This window comes from Porites lutea, chromosome 10 (genome assembly GCF_958299795.1).
Source record: "Porites lutea chromosome 10, jaPorLute2.1, whole genome shotgun sequence".
Lineage (NCBI taxonomy): Eukaryota > Metazoa > Cnidaria > Anthozoa > Scleractinia > Poritidae > Porites > Porites lutea.
The window spans coordinates 2,146,934-2,167,412 of record NC_133210.1 but is presented as its reverse complement, the minus strand read 5'-3'; the positions used below and the strand labels follow the sequence as shown (position 1 = coordinate 2,167,412).

General features: G+C 37.3%; 1 protein-coding gene across 1 annotated transcript; it reads left to right on the top strand.

The window, feature by feature from the left end:
* Positions 1-9,373: 9,373 nt before the first annotated feature.
* Positions 9,374-18,911, top strand: LOC140950476 (uncharacterized). The gene is made up of 4 exons (XM_073399711.1): positions 9,374-9,455; positions 9,561-10,470; positions 15,587-15,794; positions 16,938-18,911. Exons 2-4 carry the CDS (start codon positions 9,955-9,957, stop codon positions 17,108-17,110), a joined length of 897 nt encoding a protein of 298 aa, XP_073255812.1. The 5' UTR covers positions 9,374-9,455; positions 9,561-9,954; the 3' UTR covers positions 17,111-18,911.
* The last annotated feature ends 1,568 nt before the right edge of the window (positions 18,912-20,479 follow it).

Genomic DNA, 20,479 nt, shown 5'->3' with positions numbered 1-20,479 from the left:
TTTATTCATAAAGCAAAATGTTTTATATATTTAATGTAAAGGTTTATATATGGTAAGAAGTATTTTTGATACAAACGGCATTCCATAGCAACGCGTCGCCGCGACATGTTGCTTCAACTTGTCGCCTAGTATGTACCGACCTTTACTGAAGCTTTAGATGGGCGAAAATTTTATTATTTTACCTAATTTATGTTGGCTCATCAGATTCACTACTTAACAATATAAATTCAGTTTCATATTTCTGAAGCTCATGCTGGCCTTTTGGTAAAGGTTTGTCCTTTTTATTCTCTTAATTTGAGACTTTCAGGACTTTTAAGAGGCTTCCTAATAAAACCTTTTTACAGCTTGCAGTATCTAAAAGGAAAACTAGATTTTTGACTCAAGACGTGATGGTGTTAAAACTATTGTTCTATCCAGGATTAATCTAGTTTTAGATCACTGTTTCAAGTTTGCGCGCGCGGACGATTTGAGTAATAGAGAGATTAAGTTTCACGTTTACGCCAAACGGCAAACGTGAATTTGTACCACGTGACCAAGTTTTCCCCTTATTTTTCGTTTACTGTTTATTGCTTCTACACAAAAATAGGTAAATTTATGCCAGTTTTATCCAAAAGAATCGTTCTGGACTGTTTTTATCTGCTTATTTTCTATTTTGAGAAATTCTCAACTGACGTTTGCCGTTTGCCGTGTGCCGTAAACGTGAATCTTAATCTCTCTAATGTCGCTCGCGCAGCGTGCGAAAAGTTCAACACTATGACGCAACAATCAGATCTTCCATTGTTACGAAAAATAAAAAGTTCATTGTTTGTGCTGCAGGCAGGAAAAAAGTCCGGATAAAACCATTCTTAAGTTATTCTGTGTACACTGTTAACTGGTGCAGATATGGTAAGTCAATGTTCATTTCTAAAAAAGAGAGGATAAAAAGAGATTTTCCCTAACTAATCGAGCGCAAGAAAGCATAATCCGCCATAGTGTAGTCCGCAAGTACAGCTTTGAAACTTCGTCAACAAATAGTAACTTCCCTCGCGTTATTGTCCTTTCTCATGACGTTTTTGTCGCCTTCACTTGCGTTCATTGAAAATACGTTATTTAAAAAAACTAATGGAGACGGAGGAGAAAGCAAAAAATTCAGAAAGAGGGAACTATAGATACTACTGAGAAGTTTAAAAAAACTCTGATAGCATCTGTCTCCAAAAAGGCAAGGCTCACGAATAGAGGTTTTACGGATAATTCTTTTTTGTAAAATCCAACTAGTGGTCTATTATCAATGCTGCGTTTTGATTGGTTGTCTGAGCTACTACTAGCCTATATATGTTAAAACCCGGCTTTTAACACAATTTGAGAAAATGGGGCGACGGCACCCTCGGGGTACCCCCTATAACTTGCAATTGGAAGAATTTATTCCTTGTAATAAGGTAAGACACAGGGGTAAGGTAATCTCGTTATGGATAGTGGTCACCTAGCAGAGATAATCTTTAGATATGTTATCTAATTTTCTGTTGATTTACTATGAAAAAGCATCTTTTTCTGTTGGCAGGTCAAATTTGAACGTATCCCTAATGAACGAAAAGACCATACGCTGCAAAATAAGCCTGGAAAATTACGGAGGCTGATGCTCAACGCGGTTTTGTCTGCTGTTACAGTTAGCCGTATCTCTAAACGAAAAGCTGAACAAAAACTTTCCAAAACTCCATTTAGTTTTGAGAATCCAGGTAATATACTAAATATATTTTTGTGTACATATATTTAGAACGCTTTTAACAGAATTCATGGCGTGTAAGGTCCTCCAGCGGAAATCCATGAACAAAAAATAGTATCTCCATCAGCCTATTGGTCAGTTTACCAAAGAAATTGTACTACTTTGTTGCCTTGCCTGCAGCTAGAAAAATGCTCGAAAAACAATTGCTTTTTTTCTCAAAAAAAAAAAAAAAAAAAAAAAAAACACGGACTAAGAAAAAACATTGGGGGTTCAATTAAGAGTGGTTCGTGCTTGGACAATATATAAAAAAAACACTGGGCAATAATTTCACCAAATTTGGCAAAATTTTGACCTTTATCCCAACTCAAATTTTCTGCGATACAAAATAGGTAGTGTTAATCAATTCGCTTCAATAAATATCATTCTCTGTTTAACAATGTCATCGATAACCAACATTGCGCGTTCTTGTTTCAGTTTATGGATCCCAAACAGCTGAGGACCTAGTTGGCATGAAATTGAACTCCTACAAAGTCAACGTGATCAATTGAGCTTGCCGTCACATGGCTGCTGTAAAACACTGAAATTGTAAAAGAAACTCAAGTAGTCCGTAACAAGAAACTTGAGCCGGAAACTTACTTTATTAGATACTTAATGAAATAGTATAATAAACGGATACATCTTTTGCATCTATCCATTTAAACTAGTGTCACGTGACCATTTTTTATTTTTATTATTCTTTATTCTTGGGCGCTCCCCCTCACCAGGTCCACCCTTAGTCCCTCGGGCGCTCCCCCCGCGAGCTGACATGTTGGTGTGCCAAACCAATCCTATGGGAGTTGAACTCATTTCTTATATGTAAACGTTTTCTTTTGTAGCATAGATGCTGGACACGTGAGTGAAAACGCTCTACAAACGGAGGCTCGCATAGACTGCGAGCAGTCCCTCTTCAGTCAGTCGAGTCTAAGCTCGGCAGGACTGGACAGAGTGAAAAGGCCGAGAGGGAAAGCTTTCCCATGGCTTCTTTCTTTTTACTTTCGCCCGCTTCGCTCGATTTCCTGGCTCGCGTGACCATCCTGAGGGACTGCTCGCAGTCTAAGCCTCGCACTCGGGAAAAAAATAGTTTGACGAGAGAAAAGAAGACTGCTTAGTCCAGAAGTTTGGGCTGCGACGACCTCAAAGGTTTGACGTCATTCAGACAGAGCCTCGAATTCTCCTTTTCATTAAAAAAGACCCGAAAGGAAACACTGCTTACAGGGTGGTGTAGGAGCTATAGAGCCGCCGGGGGAGGTACTCCTGGGAATTCTTGGTGGGGGTGTGTCGCCGGTTCTTTAAATCCTGACCTTATTTCAGACCAAAGACTTGTCATTTTCCACATCTGTTTTTAGACAAGACCACTAAAATCCATACTTGCTTTCAGACCTGGCCTTCAGGCACAAATCATGTCATCATTACGTAGATTAAAGCGCAAACAAAAAATTCTTCAAATGCATTTCAAATTCGCATATTTTGTTTTTCGTTCTTATTCATTTGGAACTGAAACGATAAATACAGCGTTCATACGTTTCCGTAGTTCCTCGAAAACCATACATTCCAGACCAAAAAAAGCAAAATGTATACCCCCGTTTTCAGACCAAAAAGGCCCCAAAACCCTACCGTTTGGCGCGGCACAGGGGCTCATACCAATATAGCTTATATAAGGGAGTACTCCCCACGGGGGGGCTAGCTACAGACAAGAGACAATAACGAGCATGTGGACAGTCACACCGCGCGGAGTGGAAGCCGTGGAATGCCAGGATTTGCGTTAAGTAACCGCGTCCCAAACTCGACCTTGTATCAGGCCTTCCTAAGTGTGGGGTTAGCCGGCTGAGGAGACAGGGGGGTCCACACAAACTTCAGAAAGGCTAAAGTTGTCCGTGCCAATTCTGTTGACGAGACTGATCGACGGCTTGGGAGAATTAAGCAACGAGACCTTCGTTAAGCCTTTCCACAGACTTCTGAAAAAATTCTGGACGCGCCTGTAATGTCGATGTTACTGACGTCAATATTGGTGTTGTTTTAACCCTTTGACGTCAAACCTACAACAGCTACGGTATATAAGACAAACAAAGCGGTCACCGACTGGTTTAGACAATCGACAAAAAGTGAAAGATTTCGAACGCTTCAGATTTCTCACATGCCACTCTGTTTTCACCTACTCTTCATTGTTTCAGAATGAAGGGAATGTTTACACATTTAACTGTTTAAAGGTCATATTTCTTGAGTATACACATTGAAATATGCAAGCTGATCTTACTACATGAAAATTAACTTTGCAAGACATAAACATAACACCGAAGGAACCCAAAACAGTGCGGGTTGTAGAGGTATTGCCCATTTGTTCACATTTCGCCGATATTTGTAAACTTGTCCCGGCGGAATTTCACCATGTTTACTCCAGCGGTATTATCTTGATGATATAAGTGCTGCTTAGGTCAATTCTGTGCTGAAATCATTACTTAATGCCTTTACAGGGACACCCAACGACTGTTTTCTGTAAAATATCTGTTCGGAGAAGGAAAAATATCCTAGAATTTTCTATAGCTTGATGAAGGCTAAAAATTTCGAGATGAAAGCCGGGGTTCCATTCATGCACAATTTTCGAAGCATATCTAATAAATTCCCTACGATTTTCTAAAGTTAAATTTTTTAACATACCATAGATCCTCTATTAAGCCCCCCGGGGGGCTTATTTTTTTCAAGTACTTTTGATGGGGGGCTTAATAGAGAGGGAGGGCTTAAAAGAGAGGCGGGGGGGGGGGGGGGGCTTATTTAATTTAGCGAAACGCATCACCTGTAGCAAAAATACCGTAGTAACAGAGAGAGTAGACTTACGTTTTGTACAACTAAAATCACTGTCAAAAGTATTTAATTCACTTGTTGGAGCCTAAAACCAACAAAAACAAAATTCTTATTCTTCAAAAATGTGCTTTCCGCTTCATATGAAGTTGGAGGTCATGCGGCCGAAGACCAAAACCAATATAAACTTCCAGCCTGAATAAACCATAACTGATCAGTCCACGTTAATCGTTAATTTTTTGTGAAGAATAAGGATGGGGGGAGAGGGAGGAGGGGGGGGCTTATTAACTTTCCTCCTCTAAAAAGGGGGGGGAAAGGCTTATTAGAGAGGGGGGGCTTATTTGAGATGGGGATAGAGGATTTACGGTAGGCTATTTTTCGTAGAAAAAGGAGACCTAAAATTTTCGAATTTGAAAATGCAACTGAAGAGAGGAATCAGAAAAAGTCTCAGTTTCGTAAAACTTTAAATTGCATCTAAACTTTTCGAGGAAGTAATATACTGAGGCCCTCGTAATTTCGAAAAGACTCAAGTTCCCCTAGGATGGCCGAACAGATACAAATTAGCGCCGCTTAGAATGCATTTCTAGAGATGTACTGGATAGCCTATAAAGTGTTATCAATGTATTTAGGAGGAAACCGTCGTTGCCGGGTGCCCCTGCCTTAACCCACACAGAAAATACTTATGTAGAGTTGTGATTAAGTATCCTAAGTACCAGAGGTCTTTTTTCGCGTGCGACGAGGAGCTTCGTCGGCCGAAGACACGAGCGGCGAAACCACGAGAAAAAACGCGCGGGTCACTTTTTAAGATTTAACCGAAACCGGAAACCACGCATGAAAAGCCTCTGGCACCCAGGGTAGTGTTAAAGCTGATATCAAACAAATTTTATTTGGTATGAGCCATAACAATAATTTTTTTTGGTCACTTTTGCCGGCATATACGGCGGCCCAGAAGGGTCACACATGCAAATTAAAAATGTTGCTGCAAATTAAAAATAGTGCATGCAAATTACAAATTGTACATGCAAACTAAAAATATAACCTGCAAATTAAATATGGTACATGCAAACTAAAAATTGTGCTGCAAATACATATCGATGCAAATTAAAAATGAAAAGTCCTGCGCGCGCAGTATGAGTGATGAGGACCTGGTCCTAGCCGTGCGACCTGGCCTTACAGCCGTCGGCCAATTCATGTTTCATGTTTGCAATATTTTTACTTTGCATGTACAATTTTTAATTTGCATGTACTATTAATAATTTGCAGCAACATTTTTAATTTGCAGGTAAAATTTTTAGTTTGCAGCAACATTTTAAATCTGCATGTGTGACCCTTCTGGGCCACCGTAGGCATAACAATAAAACTTGAAAAGTTCCAATCCATGTCCATCCTTGCCATCCTGGCAACAGTCGACAGGAAACACGCCCTAAATATAGTCTTGAATAACAAAACTGGACCATTATTTTTGAAATTTAATCCAGTACGACTTTTTTTTTTAGCTTTTTTAAAAAGATAGAAACAAAATAAACTCAAACTTCTGTGTGATATCTGGGCAGTGGAAGTCGAAGACAGATTACTGGTTAAACCGCCGTGATAGAAATTGATTCAACCGTACAGGAAAATTTGTCCCGCATATTTTTGTTTTCATTTTTAAAGTTATTGGAGGCTCTAGATATTAAATGAGTGTTCAACCGAGTTCCCCTAACTGATATCAGGCTCTGTTTTGGTTTTAGCGCAACCACGTACGAAAGAATGCATGAAAGCAGCCGCGGTTATGTTCTTCCCTGCTGTTCGGCATATTTTGCCATTGTCTTGTATCCCCTTCACATTTTGGCTATTTTACTTGCTAAACGTTTGTTTGATTGGCAGACTGTTACTAAACATACATTAGTTCTAATATTGGCTTAATTGAACAACATACGGTGTATCGGTTTTGTAAAGTACGGAATCTGACCACCTGAAGGGCCTTTTTAGTTGCAGCACTCATTCCCTGGAATGGTCTCCCAGATGGGCTTAGAGACCATTCAAAATGTTCTTATCCTATTTTAAGAAAGAACTTTTAAAACACATTTATTTAAAATAGCTTTTTAACATGTAAATTTTCTATTGCTGAATTCATTTTTTTTCCTCTTTTTTCCTATTCCTAATTTTACCATAATTTTATTGTAAACACCAATGAACTTTACGGAATTAGTGCTATAGAAGTGTTACTTATTATCATTATTATTACTATTATTATTATTATTATTATTATTATTATTAAGCTAAATTAAGTGCCTTTTAAATCGATAGGAATTGTAAATAGTGTCTTGAATGAATAGTTTTTTCTTTTTTTCCAGCGAATTAATTGTAAATAGGATTTTAATAGTTAGCATTGTTGTCAATAAAATTTTTTCATTAATTACTAAATTATTATTATTATTATCATTATTATTATTATTATTATTATTATTATTATTATTATTATGTAAAATTTAGCACAGGGATTTTCCCTGGGGAGAAATATCCAGTCAAGTCTCATCCATAGACCTCAGACTTCCAGCACTTTTCTGAGGATATGTGCCGATCCGAGGAGTGCCGACTTTTCCATCGTTCTTGTTCGGTTCTTAATTCCTAGTTGCTCCAAGTGGCCTGCCAGCTTCTTTGACACTGAACCCAATGCACCTACAACCATATTATTATTTTTATTATTATTATTATTATTATTATTATTATTATTATTATTATTATTATTAGTTGAGCGAGCTGGATTCGAACACGCAATTTCTGTTCAGGTAACCGCCCCTCTTGTCGCGCAAATCGTATCCCAGGCGCACGAACCTCCCGATGATGCTCTGATAAGATCTTTGCAGCTAACCACGCATAGAGAGAGAGAGAGAGAGATGTGAGACTGGACGATAAATTGGAAGACCTGAGGAACTCCCTAGCCGAGAAGACCAAGACAGCGGTCGATCTCGTAGCAGAGAAAGGTGCTTCAAGTTTGCTGGCTGTCATCCCGGAAAGGAAAGGGACTTAAATCTCAACAAGAGAGAGTTTAAAGATGCAGTCCATATAAGGCATGACTGGCAGATAAGTGACATACCAAATGTATGTGTCTGTGAAGAACCCTTTAATGTCGATCATGCAATAATTTGTAAACGGGAGTTGGAGGTGGGGGGGGGGGGAGCTTCATTATACAACGTCATAGACAGGGTTCCATATTCTTTGACGTACGGGTGTGCCACCCAAATGCAGAATCTTACAAGGACCTTACCCCTAAGCACATATATCGCCAGTATGAAAACGAGAAGAAACGTATGAACGCAAGCCGATTTATGGAGGTGGAACAAGCCACGTTCACGCCGCTGGTGTTCACCACTACAGGTGGCATAGCTCCTGAATCTCAAGTCTATCACAAGCGACTAGCGGAACTCCTGTCAACCAAAGAAGGCGAGGACTACTCAACTACGATGTCTTGGATAAGAACCATAATCTCATTTGCCACTCTGAGAACATCCCTCCTATGCTTAAGGGGATCTCGTTCAATGAGGAGAGTAAATCTCAACCTAAAAGAAATGGACTTCGACATTGAAAGAGGACTTTAAGGACGCTAGATTTTGATTTAGTGAAAAGATATTGAATATTGCATATTAGTTCCTTCTATTTAATATTCTTATCGTTGTTGGTTCAGGTTGAAATCGTGGCAGATTTTAAAGGGGAATTAGTGAAAAGTAATAGTAATAGTAATAATAATTAGAAGAGAAACATTTTCGTGGATCATATTTCAAGAGATATTGTGATTATGATCTTTAATTTTCTTCATTTTTTCTTTTCCTAACAGATGTTAAGGTACAAATTTCGTTTTAATACTTTTTTAAGTGAAGCACTGTACATAGGTCTTTTTTATGAGTACTGAATAAAGACTTTTTATCATTATATTATTATTATTATCATTTTAATTATTATTATTATTATTATTATTATTATTAGACGTAGCGAGATTTACAAGTGTACATTCAAAAACACGAATAAAGTTTTCATTATTATTAAAGCACCCCATTGATTAAAACTTTGGTTTCCCCTGGCCTCTGGATGTGAAACTGTGCCTCGGCCCAAACCATTCGTAGCTGGGCAATGAGGGGGATATAACGGAAACTTTCAATTTTCTCTTTTCTTTCTTGCATATAAAACCTGAATAAATTGGATTTTTTTTGTTACGGAATGTTCTTTATTTTCCTTTATTGGTCATCAATTGAAAGAGTATTATAAAGAAACTTTCTACAGGTCGCTTTTACATACCTCTTTAATTATACTCGAGTGCGGAGACTCGACTCTGACAATTATAGTGTCCTCGTACAAAGGAGTTCTTGCTGTATTTGTTTCTTTTTAAATGCATTTGCCTAATGCCGATGAAAGATTTTGGCAGAAAACACCTTTGAGTCCGCAGAAAAATAACGAATAGAAGAAAGGCCCTGAACACTACAAAAAGAGTGAGACCAAAGCTAAACCACCGCTAACGTCGACCTCGGAGTGGTCCTGTTCGCTTTCAATACGAAACGATTCTCAGGGAGTCAAGCACCACGGGTTTTTTTCATAAAGTGTTATCTAAACAATGTCACTCGCGACCGCCTAGAACTGTCTACAACGGCACAAAATGTAAAAACTATATTCCTCTTTTTCCTGGGGCCTTAATACAACCAACAATAGTCAACCTGTAAAGAGGACAAAAACAATCTTAATTCAAATTTAACTGACAAATAGAAATATTCTATTCAAATAATCATGAAAGCAAAATGACTATTTATCAGCCTAAAAACCAAGGTTACGTGACATTACACGTCAATCATTCTATATCGTATTTGACTAGGAAATGGCAGTTCAACACAAATGCATGCAAAGTATTATCACTTTGTTCTTCTTTCCTGTTTCTAAAGTTATTCATGAGGTTGTATCTCCGTCATTTTTTCTTTCTTTTCCGTACATCGAGATTTACATTGATGGATTCCCGCGGGGTTTCGTACAAATAATCGAATTTTTTTCCAATACCCAGGGGAGCTTTGTAACAGCACATGCGTTGTAAACCAAGGTCGTCTCGAAGCCAGAAATTGGAAGAAATATTCCCTGCATCATTTCCGCCGACATTTTACAGGTTTGTTTACAAGTTTGCAATGCGAAGTCTCTTGTGACCGGAGATCAGAATAGCAGCGACACTCATAGCGCTGTCTGTGAAAGATAACAGCTTGGTGACTTGTGATCGTAGATGCGAGCTTTCACGTCCATCACGTTGAGTAACTAAGTCACTTGAACCGAAACCACATTAGCGTCCTCTACATAACCTTCCATATTTGTAAAGATTCGTATGACTTTCCATATTTACCAAGAGGTATTTGAGCTCTGGTTGGAATTTAACCTGAATTGTTCATTCTCCATGCATCGGATCGCTTATGCGGGAAACAGACTTAGAAGGAAATCTTTTCACATGGAGTAGAAGCCGACGACATTTTATACGCGACTGCCGGTTATTTTCAGTGTTGTTTTCATCTTTACACATCTTTGTGATCTTAAACCTTTTCGTCACGGCTGCAGGACTGGGTGTTGGCAACGAGACAGGCACTAAATCTCTCAATTGTTGCGGAATGCGTACAAATACTTCTAAATGCTGGACTAGCCTCGCGTGTGCTTGCAGAAATGAGTGCGTCAGTCAAACTCAACTCGACGCGAACACCGCATCTATACATCAATACTACCGATTGGAATTTTGTTCGTCTTTTCCACTAACTGAGGTATTGAGTGGCAAATTACAAACCGTTTGTTCTAAGGGATTAAAGGAGCTGGAAAAGGCGGACTCTAAGGCGAATGCTACGTACAGGAGTTTTGAGGAAATTCTCAAGCGCATCGATTGCGGAGAAAATTGGAACGAAAACACGTATTCCGCCACATCAACTTGCCAAGACTGCATGGTGAGTACTTTAAACGTAAATTTACATCATATTCTTCCTTAATGAAGGATGCACATGTTAAATTATTGCTTTGCTGTTTATTTTGTATGGCGCGCGCAGTGTGTATCCGAGACACAAATGACTGTTGGAGTTGACTAGAACGATTCCTTTGCCACATAAGGCGGGTTTCTGTTTATCGTGATTGTGCCGGGTTTTACTGTCATTAAACACTTTTGAAACAAACACACAAGAAAGTACTCTCTTTAAGACTTTTGTGGCCTAAGTTAGGGCACTTAGTTCACAGCGATCATTAGGTAAAGAGCTTTTCTGTCGCGAAATAAATCAAATTCTTTGGTTGGGAGATTTGAAAAAGCTGTAGTGTTGTAACTTTTGTTTACAATCTGATGTCGTTTCGCCCTTCATTGTTAATGAACATCCGAGCGTAAAAATCAGTTCGACTCTTGTCTTTACAACAATGACATGAGCCAGGATTTCAGGGCATGGTAAATTCAAGTAGCTCCGCAGAGAATTAAACGCGATAAACAAGCGACCTTTTACGGACTGTAACGATAAATTAAAATGTCAAATTGCCGTTTTATGTCTTTGTCTTAATTTTTCTCTCCAACCAGGAATAAACCAGCGAAACAGCTGGACGGGAAGGCTTTTTTTTCTGTATATAAATCATCTAATTTTCCATTGAAAGCCTTTTGTATCGTGCAGAACAAAATAAGGTGACACACGCGATTTAACGATGACAAAATTAGAGAACCTAAAACAAGTCGATATTTCTTGATCTACAACAGTAGTTATCAGACCAAATTACCTTTTTAGTTTTAGACCAGTGCAATGTAAGTAGAGCGACTTCACATCAATGTACACGGTAATTTATCTTTATCTTAACTCTCTTTCTAATATTTTGATTCGCACTTTGATTGCGTGTAGAATGGAGTCTCTGAACCGCAAAATGATAGGGATCGGCAAAGGCTCGCTTCTAAAAAAAACAAAGAAATCTACGCGATCGTCTTTGTACAGGATTATCTTAAGAATTGTCAAAATCGAGATTATAAACGCTTTTTAACGCAATATAAATTCCAAGTGACACTCGTTGTAATAGTTCTGTCACAGTGTATTCCACCGCCTTTGTGTGCCTTTGCAAATAGAGTCGATCAGCAATTTCTATTATTGTCCGGGATTCTTTCAATAACAGACGGTTAAAGTACATTGTGTCAAAGTAGGATCGTCCGTTTTTGCCCTTGACTGCGCCAAACGAAAAGGCTTTATAGTTTGGTTTGAGAAATTCCCCAACCTTTTTAGGAAGCTGTAAATTTCATTCTGGTATTCGTCTCATTTGATAATTATTACTTGAGAAAATTTGCGGTTTTTAGAAAAGTTTTACTTGTCTTGTCGTGCCTAATTATTCTCTTACTTCCAATTAAACCCTTTGGATGGATAGAGAATGCAAAATACTCATAAAGCATTACACCCCACTGTGATGACGTTTTATCGTTTCAGAACGCCGAAATTACATCTCCATATAAATTTTTAATTTTTATTGGATACCCATCTACCTAGGAGATCGTCGAAAGGCTTTTTTAGTTTAACTTAAATTTATCAGGATGCTGAAAAAAGCAGTTTGAAGTTTCGTGTGAAGAGTGTTGAGGGTTTTGAGGAAGAAGGAATATTTGATCTGTGGACAAATGTATTTGCACTATGTGTTGCGTCTGGAAATTTGTTTGGGATTCGAGTTCCATATGTTGCAAAACTTTTGAAAACGTATCATGTGGTAACATCACTTGCCGAATCGAAAGGCGCAGAAAAACTCCTTAGGCCTAGGGTTTATAATGGCTGCTATTTTGAAAGTGCTTTTGTGATCATGTAAATTAGTTTACTTCAAATTTTAAATATTTTTCTATAATTTGTAAAACTGCGTGAAGTCGAGCAGCGTTTAAAGTTTTTCTTTCAAACAGTGATGATATATTCATTATTCATTGCAATATATCAAAGAGACAAGCGACAAGAAATGAATGAGATTGTCAACAACTACAGATTTTCAATCCATCGATGAACCGTCAAAATCAGAGGAATCGCTTAACGAAATGGAAAATACGCACATGGCAAGAAGCTTTTGAGATGGCGTCACATGGAAAGATTAAGTGCGTTCGATTGGTTGCCTCGTTCAATTAATTGTGTTTTTTCTTTTCTAGTCACCGGTGTGATAAAAATTACGTGTCAAAGGTGGTCTCCGCCATTCGAACGGAAAAATTGTGTGATTTTAATATTCAGCATCGATTCCGAAATTAAGCAGGTGTCAACACTTTTGTTTTGTTTTCTTGTTACCTTTAAATTCAAACTACGCCAGTGTAAAGCTATCAAGAAACATGTATTACTGTTATTGGATAATATTGGATAATCCACATAAATAGCGTTTTTTTTTCTGCACGTATGAACCGGTCTTTTAGCAAATGTTGTCTATCTTAAAGAATATCTTAATTTAATAATTTCAGCCATTTGAACCTTTCAAAACACGCACCGCCTCGATCGTCGGCAACGTTTTTACAGTTACATGTGTACTAAGATCATGTTTCAAGGTACAAAATTTGCGACAACTCTTCGTGGAAAAAATAGAATATATGTATTAAAAAACTGTATTAAATTTATTTAATATTTAATACCAGTATCATTGCGTTACATCTGTGAATTTCTCTCACTCCATCGGTCAAGAATTTGTATGGGCTGGCTTAAGTTTCTAAAAAAAAAAGGAAAAGAAAAACTTTGTCATTCTTCCTTCCAATGTCAATATTTATTGAGAAGCACCAATCAGCCTGCTAACGACTTTTACCTTATTATTTTAAAGTGTGTACTTTTGAGAAAGGGCATAGACAGCCATAACTTTGTTAAACTGCATTTGTGTGGAAAGTGTTTGTTCAAATGAAGATCCAGAATACAACTCAAAGAATTTTAGCAAACATATCTTACCGGTAAATAATTTCCGCAAGTGCATTGTGAAGATGCAGTCTGGTGGACAATTTGAGGCGCTACACTCTCTTGCTTTCAGTAGCTGCAGCTTTGAACACAGGCTTTGTAAGCATTGTTTTTAAAATTGTGACAAAAAATCGTGGATCACCAACTGTTAATATCAGGCCCCAGTATGAAACGTTCACAGCATGTTGCAAATTGTTTAACCTCAGTGTCAAACTTGGATCAAGGCTTACAGTTATACACGGCACAAACTGTGCTCGTTGCCTTTTTATTGAGTCTTGTAAATTAAAAATAAATATATTTTTCATTTTTTTATTTATTTTATTTTATTGCAAGTAAAACACAGTGAAGAAAAAAAATACACGGAATAAATTGGAAGAAAAAATTACATGGAAAAAATAAATAGAAAAATAAAAAGTAGCAAATCTACACATTTACAGGGCAGTACTTCCAAATATAAACTAGAGTACAGCAGTGATAATTCCAGTATATACTAGAACAGTGGATAGTGTTTTTTTGCGCCCTTTGATTGGCTACTCAACCTCCGGATATCCAGTGCTTTTCACTGATTCACCTCCAAAATTAAATATTGGCATCAACACTCATATACAATCTACTGAAAAGTACAGTACTGTTTTAAAGACTTCAGTTTGTATGAGTTAGGAACAATCCTTTTAGGTTTGAATTGACATCAAAGCTGCTCAGCTATAACCATCTTTAATGTTATTGCTAAGCAAGGTACCCTATACTTTGAGATGTGATTATTGAGTGAAAAAAGCTGGTGAATAGTTTTTTCTAAACCAAAGGCTTTATCTTAACCCATCTTTGAACAACGTGGCCGTGGAGTTTAATAATTGGAGATGTTTCTTTTGGAGGAAGCGTGGTTCAAGTACTGGGACATTGTACCAAGCAAAATTACTGCTCCACAGTATTGTGTCAACAAAGTTGAATCTAAAATTAATCTAATATTGTTTTTAATAACCTCATATTTGACTGGAGGAGTGAAGGCCCTATAGATATCAGGGTTAAATGGGTTGTTATCAAACTACACTCAGAATTTTCAGGAACAGGCTTTCCCTCAAGGTAAAACAGCAGTTATTTTTATAAGTGTTTGTCCCAGAGTAAAACAATTATAGCAGCTCAATTTTCAGAGTTATTAGATTTGATAAGTAATACATTCTGTACCTGTGGTACATATCTTGGAACTTAGTTAACCTGTCTGAGATAAGAGAACCTTAATGAGTTGTGATCAAAATCAGATTTTGGTGTCAAATAATTTCAAAGTTTCCTCAAGATAATATCCATTAATGGATAGCAGAAATAATGTTTTGCTTTGCTTTGTTTTAAAGTGTAAATATTATTCAATAAAATAAATGGGATATTAACTTTTCTGATGTGTAGCCATTAAGTGCCATTATGAAGATCAGATGTTAATTCTTGCTTTAAAAAGCAAAAGGCTGATACCCTTTTTCATGTCAACGACTTCCTAATTAAGGCACTGATGTACAGGTGTAATCTGGGAACTTAATGAAATTAACTTAAGCTAGGGTTTGAGTGTGTGTTCTCTAAATGTTCAGCCTCACATGGAATAGACTAGAGCTAGGGATGATGTGGGAAGGCTGCGGCAGAGGAACAGAATATCAAATCCATGTTTCTCACCAGAAACTGTTAGACTTTGTAACTGGATATCAAAGGCACAAACCATGAAGGGGTTTTGACACAAGGATATTGCCGTTTTAGGTCAATTTTGTGCTGAAGTCATTGCTTGGTGCCTTTTCCCATTCGCAAAATGCTCCTGTGGAGTTAATGAAGAAGATATGAATCAAATTTTTTCCAGGGAGCACTAACCATAACAATTTTGGGGTGATTTTTGCAAGCATAGCATTTCAATCCATGTTTATCCTTGCCATCTGTTGCAGCAGATGATAGGAAACAGTTCCAAAGCCTTAAAATATAATTAATCTTTAATTACAAAACTTGACAATTAGTTTTGGAATTTAATTAATGTGAATACACATGCCTGTACGTATTAACTACGTTCCAGAACAAGGGAACTATCGTCAGTGAGAATGGCATTTAACAGTACGTTAAGAAGAGGTCTCTATTAATTGTTTGTATTTTCCCTTAACCGATTTTATTTTATTAATTTAATTTTTAGGAAGCATACAAAAACTGGATTTGTTTTGCTTTAGTATCAAATACAAGTGTTTGGAAAAAAACCAAGAATACGAGAAGGCCATGTCTAAGCCTATGCAAAAGTGTCCTGCAGAAATGCCCATACCTTCTACCTGCGGTGCCAAGTGATGGAGATGTAGATAATTTAGTCCAAATAGGATATTCAGCTTTTAATTGCATCACAGAAAAAGGTTTGTAGAATTATCTTGATGTACCTTATAAATTAAAAAAAGCCCATTGTTTTTAAAGCAGTTTTAAAATTGCATCATCATTAGTTTAAAGTTTGTTGAATATATTTATTGTTGTGGAATTCTGTGCCTGAATTATAGTGAAGGTGAATCACCTTTATCCGATGAATATTAGAACTGTTTGAACCAATTTCCCAGCAATACTGAACACTTTTCAAGGTACTGACAGTTTGTAAAACAAATTTAAACTACAATCTTGGCGTAAAGGTTTTGGGACACTTCCCCTTTTTTACATGTTTTTGTATGAAATTTGTTGCGAACTGGTAATACACACTTATAAACATGGCCTTACCAAGGTTTCGCTCCCCCACCCCCCGATCAAAGTTGAGGCCCATAACCTGTGGAAGGTATGTAAAAGGTGTGGGTCAATTTAATTTTCTGAGAAATTGCCCGCCTACCCCTCCCCTAAGCCAACATTTTTCCCTAAGTGAGAAGAAAGTGATAATGTTGGCTTAGGGGAGGGGTAGGTGGGCAATTTCTCAGAAACCAGAATTGATCCGATGGTGTTTCTTTAGACATGCCTGCAAATTAATCCTCTTTGTGGCACATAGAAATTCAACATTAACCCTTTAAGCCCCAGTATCCACATACAAATTCTCCAAACTGATCTCCATACATTTCCTTAAAGAATTAGTTGAGAGAATTGGAAAAAACATCAAGGCATTTTCTCTTTTGTGATCATTTTTTATATTCTCACAACTTTATCTCTTGACAATGTATGGACACTGTGAGGAGAAAATTGCTGTTGGTCACTATTGGGACTTAAAGCGTTAAAGCCTGCATGGCCTTTTGAGGAATCTCCTGACAACTCTATAGGGCTACGTAGCTTAAGGCTTTTTTCTAGCAGAGCCTGGTGGTTTCTGACACCCAAATCATATGCTGGCCACTCTAGATTTTGCATGTTCAGAGCACTGGGCTGCCCTTCAATTTTCCTGAGAGCATAGCATCGCAGCTGGCGACTGTCCAGGCTTTTTTTATGTAAAGAGTGAATGATTAAATCACTGAGGTTATTGTATCATACTTTAAAAAAATCTTTAGTTTTTTTTTTACCTCAAATTGACTTTAAATTGTTGATTCTTTTTGTAGAATGGGAACAAGAGTATAAAATGGACTCAGAGGACTGTTTAAATGTTGATCAAATGGATGAATGTCAACAGAACAATCAAAATTCACTCATTCAGCCAACAATGTCATCACAAATTTCAGCTACGGGTAGTTATAATCGAACACCAAATTCTACAAACATTGGTAACAGATAGTATTTGTAAAATAAGAACTATAGGGTAGTTTTATTAATATGATATTTCCTTGGCATAAAATATTTCCTTGTTTTTTTTTGCACTATACTGTATGCAATAGGATTTGTTTATTTCCCATGGCAACATTATGTCAAGGGTTAGTTTATGAAAAAGAAGTATATTGTGGTGTCTTCGCAGTATTAGCCAGAGAGCCAAGCATTTTGCACGACAATATTTCCCTTCGTTATGTCTGTAATTATTTCATACAGTAAATTTGCCTTCACAAAAGGTCAAAACACACTAGGGGACATATCATGTTGTAGCGACATGTTGCAGTGACAGGTAGCTGCTACAAATCACTTCGTGTGTACTGAAGAATTTCTTTGAAAGTTTTGTCTCCACAAAAGAATTTTGTCGTTGCAACAAGTTGCAAAAAATTAAATCACACTGAATTTGTACAACGTGTTGCAGCAGCAAAATTGTGTTGTGGAGACAAAGATTTGGGCAAAAATTCTCCAGTACACATGAAGTGATTTGTCACTGCGATATGTCACCAGGACATGTTGCTGCTTCTAGTCCGCCAACCTGTACTGAATGAGTGATTTGTCACTGCGATATATTGCTGCAGCTTGCAGTCTACTGTGTACCAACCTTAAGTGTAACACCTTAGCTTAAATCAGTATTTCATACAGTTTTGTATACCTGCCAACTTTTACACTTGAAGCTTCAGAGTCTCAAGCCTTTCAGATGGAAAACTTCAATCTCACAATAGCTTAATCTTGTAGAACAATATTTCTAATGCCTTGGGAAAAAGAGGCCATTACTGACAATTTTCTTTAAAAAATATATTTATTAAATTAAACTCAAAACAATGTGAGAAAGGGAAAGTCAACATGAAAGATCTTTTTGCCTCAAAATTGTAAACTTAGTAGGGAGTCATTTCATATTCAGAGATTGCTGTGTCGGTTTGGATAGATAGCTTTTTTCATGTATCAAATAGCTATTCACAAAAATAATGTCATTATTATAATTAAGATTATCTTCTTGAGAAATTTTGGAATGCTGTTGGTTATCTTTGAAGTGTCTCCAAAATTTTTTGGATGATTTTGGATATGATTTGGTCTACAGGGAATCCTGCCATTCCAAGTTTAAAAGTCTTTTGCCGTTAAATGAAATACAAGGTTGGCAGGTATACACAAATGATTGTGATGAGATTGAACAATGTATTCTGTCTGTAATGGAGACTATGAACATGTCGAGTGCAATTTTTCTTTTATATCAAATGTACAGAAACATATTATGGTAGTTAATTTATGCACTTTTGGGACTGAAACAATCATGACAAAAACGTTGGGATGTACAGATGTTTCTCTGGTTTAGCCTGGAGTTAATTTTATAACTTCTTGAGAAATATTAAGAGAAACTATTAGAATACAGAGCTACTTAGGTTTACCTTTGTCGCAGGGCCTTAAGATTGAGTCAGTGGGTGCTTATGTTAGTCAATAATATGAAATTTTCTTGTTCAAAAACTGCAGAATGTGTAGGACCTCATTCCATCAAATTTGTGGTAAGAGTCGCTTTTCAAAGCATTCTGATAAGTATGGCCCTGTATTCTATGGTCACTCCACACTGGATTATTCTGATCGGCTATTGATGGAAAATGGATAAAAAATTCAAGTGCTACCTATAAAAGCTTATTATGCAATTTTTTTTGGGAATCATTTTGTTTGCCCATTCATCAAGAGTCTTGTGCATTTAAATAATGAAAAAGTTATTTTCTTATAAGCAAGATTTAGTAAGTGGCTGGGTCATAAACTAGCTTAACCAACTTGTGAAATCTGTCTTTCTTTTCTTCCTGGGTTAGCTAATTACCCTGCGCAGGATAAGCTTAGGGTTTTTTCGATGCTTTTTCACTTTTCCTTTTTTGTTTATGATGATATGACTATTGCTTCAAAGCATGTATATAATTGGTAAAGCATAGAAAATGTGGGACAGTTGAAATTAATTGCAATGAAAAGAAAGGAGAAAGAAACAAAAAAGAATAATAATAATGAACATGCTGAGAGGGTGCAAACACTTATTAATTTAAGTTAAGCTTATTGCTAGATTATACCCCATCTGACAGAGATTTCTTACACTCGGGCAATAGACCTTTTTATAGATACGGCGGCAATATTGAATTAATTCGATTTAAGGAGTATTATAGGATGCCCAGGGGGCATGAGCACATTTTGTTTGTATTTTCCAGTGCTTTTCGGGACATTTTTTCTTAAAGTTTTCTTAGAATAAGATTGTAATGGGAAAAAAGATCCTTGTGCCGTGTTTGGATGTAATAATGATCGCCTTTTTCTAGTTTAATGTTAGAAATATGGTCTTTCACTGTATATTTCTCGTCAAAAAGGCGATCATTATTACATCTAAACACGGCACAAGGATCTTTTTTCCCTTTAGAATCTTATTCTGAGAAATTTTAAGAAAAGATGTCCCGAAAAGCGCTCGAAAATACAAACGAAATGTGCTCACTTGCATACCTCTTAATAACCAAGTTTGAAGTCCATATACTCAGTCTGTTCTTTAAATGAAGGATAGAGGTTTTTCCCTTCATGGCTCAAACGCTAAGTGCCTGTTTGCGTAACTAGCGGGGAAGAAGCTTTTTTTTCTTTCCCCCCTCTCATTCGTGTACTTTCGCGCTCACGCTAAGGGAAACCGCCAGCTGGCGCCAGCTAGGGTTTCGCTAGAGTGGCCCAGGTGCATGCTCCCCGGTACCCCCGGGAAAAATTTTGAGATATGTGCCTCTAAGATGCTATTTCCTGCATTTGAGGTCACAGTCAGTTGAAAATAGTGGAGTGTTAAACAGGCAGTGAAAGCTAAGGGCTATTGGTCCCTATCACATTTTGTGATAACAATATGGGGAATCAGAATCCAGTGCATTACCGCGCCCAAAATAATCGCAGGCTCATGCTCGGAAAATGCTGAGAAACCACAGAAAAGCGGCAAAGAACCGTGCTAAAAAAACTGGTTAAACGAAGAAAACATTCTCTTTCTTTGGCTAGGAAGAGTTTCAAAAACCGGGAGAATATTAGGCGAAAACAGGAGGCCGGAAATATTCTCCGAGAACGGGCGTTTTCCGGCCAAAACAGGAGGGTTGGGAACTCTGCTGAGAATATGGTTCCTTTTTTTATGGACATTTTGCTTAAAAAAATGCTGGTTAGCATAAGAAACATAATTAACAAAATAACGCTGGAAGGATTGTATCAAAACAAGGTCAACTCCAGCCTCGTTTTCACCTTTAAAAGGGGACTTCACGATATACGAAGACGCGTTGGCAGCGAACACCTCGCTTAAAAAGTGAATTTACGTTCTTGTAGTCTTTATCGCGATTATTCCTAC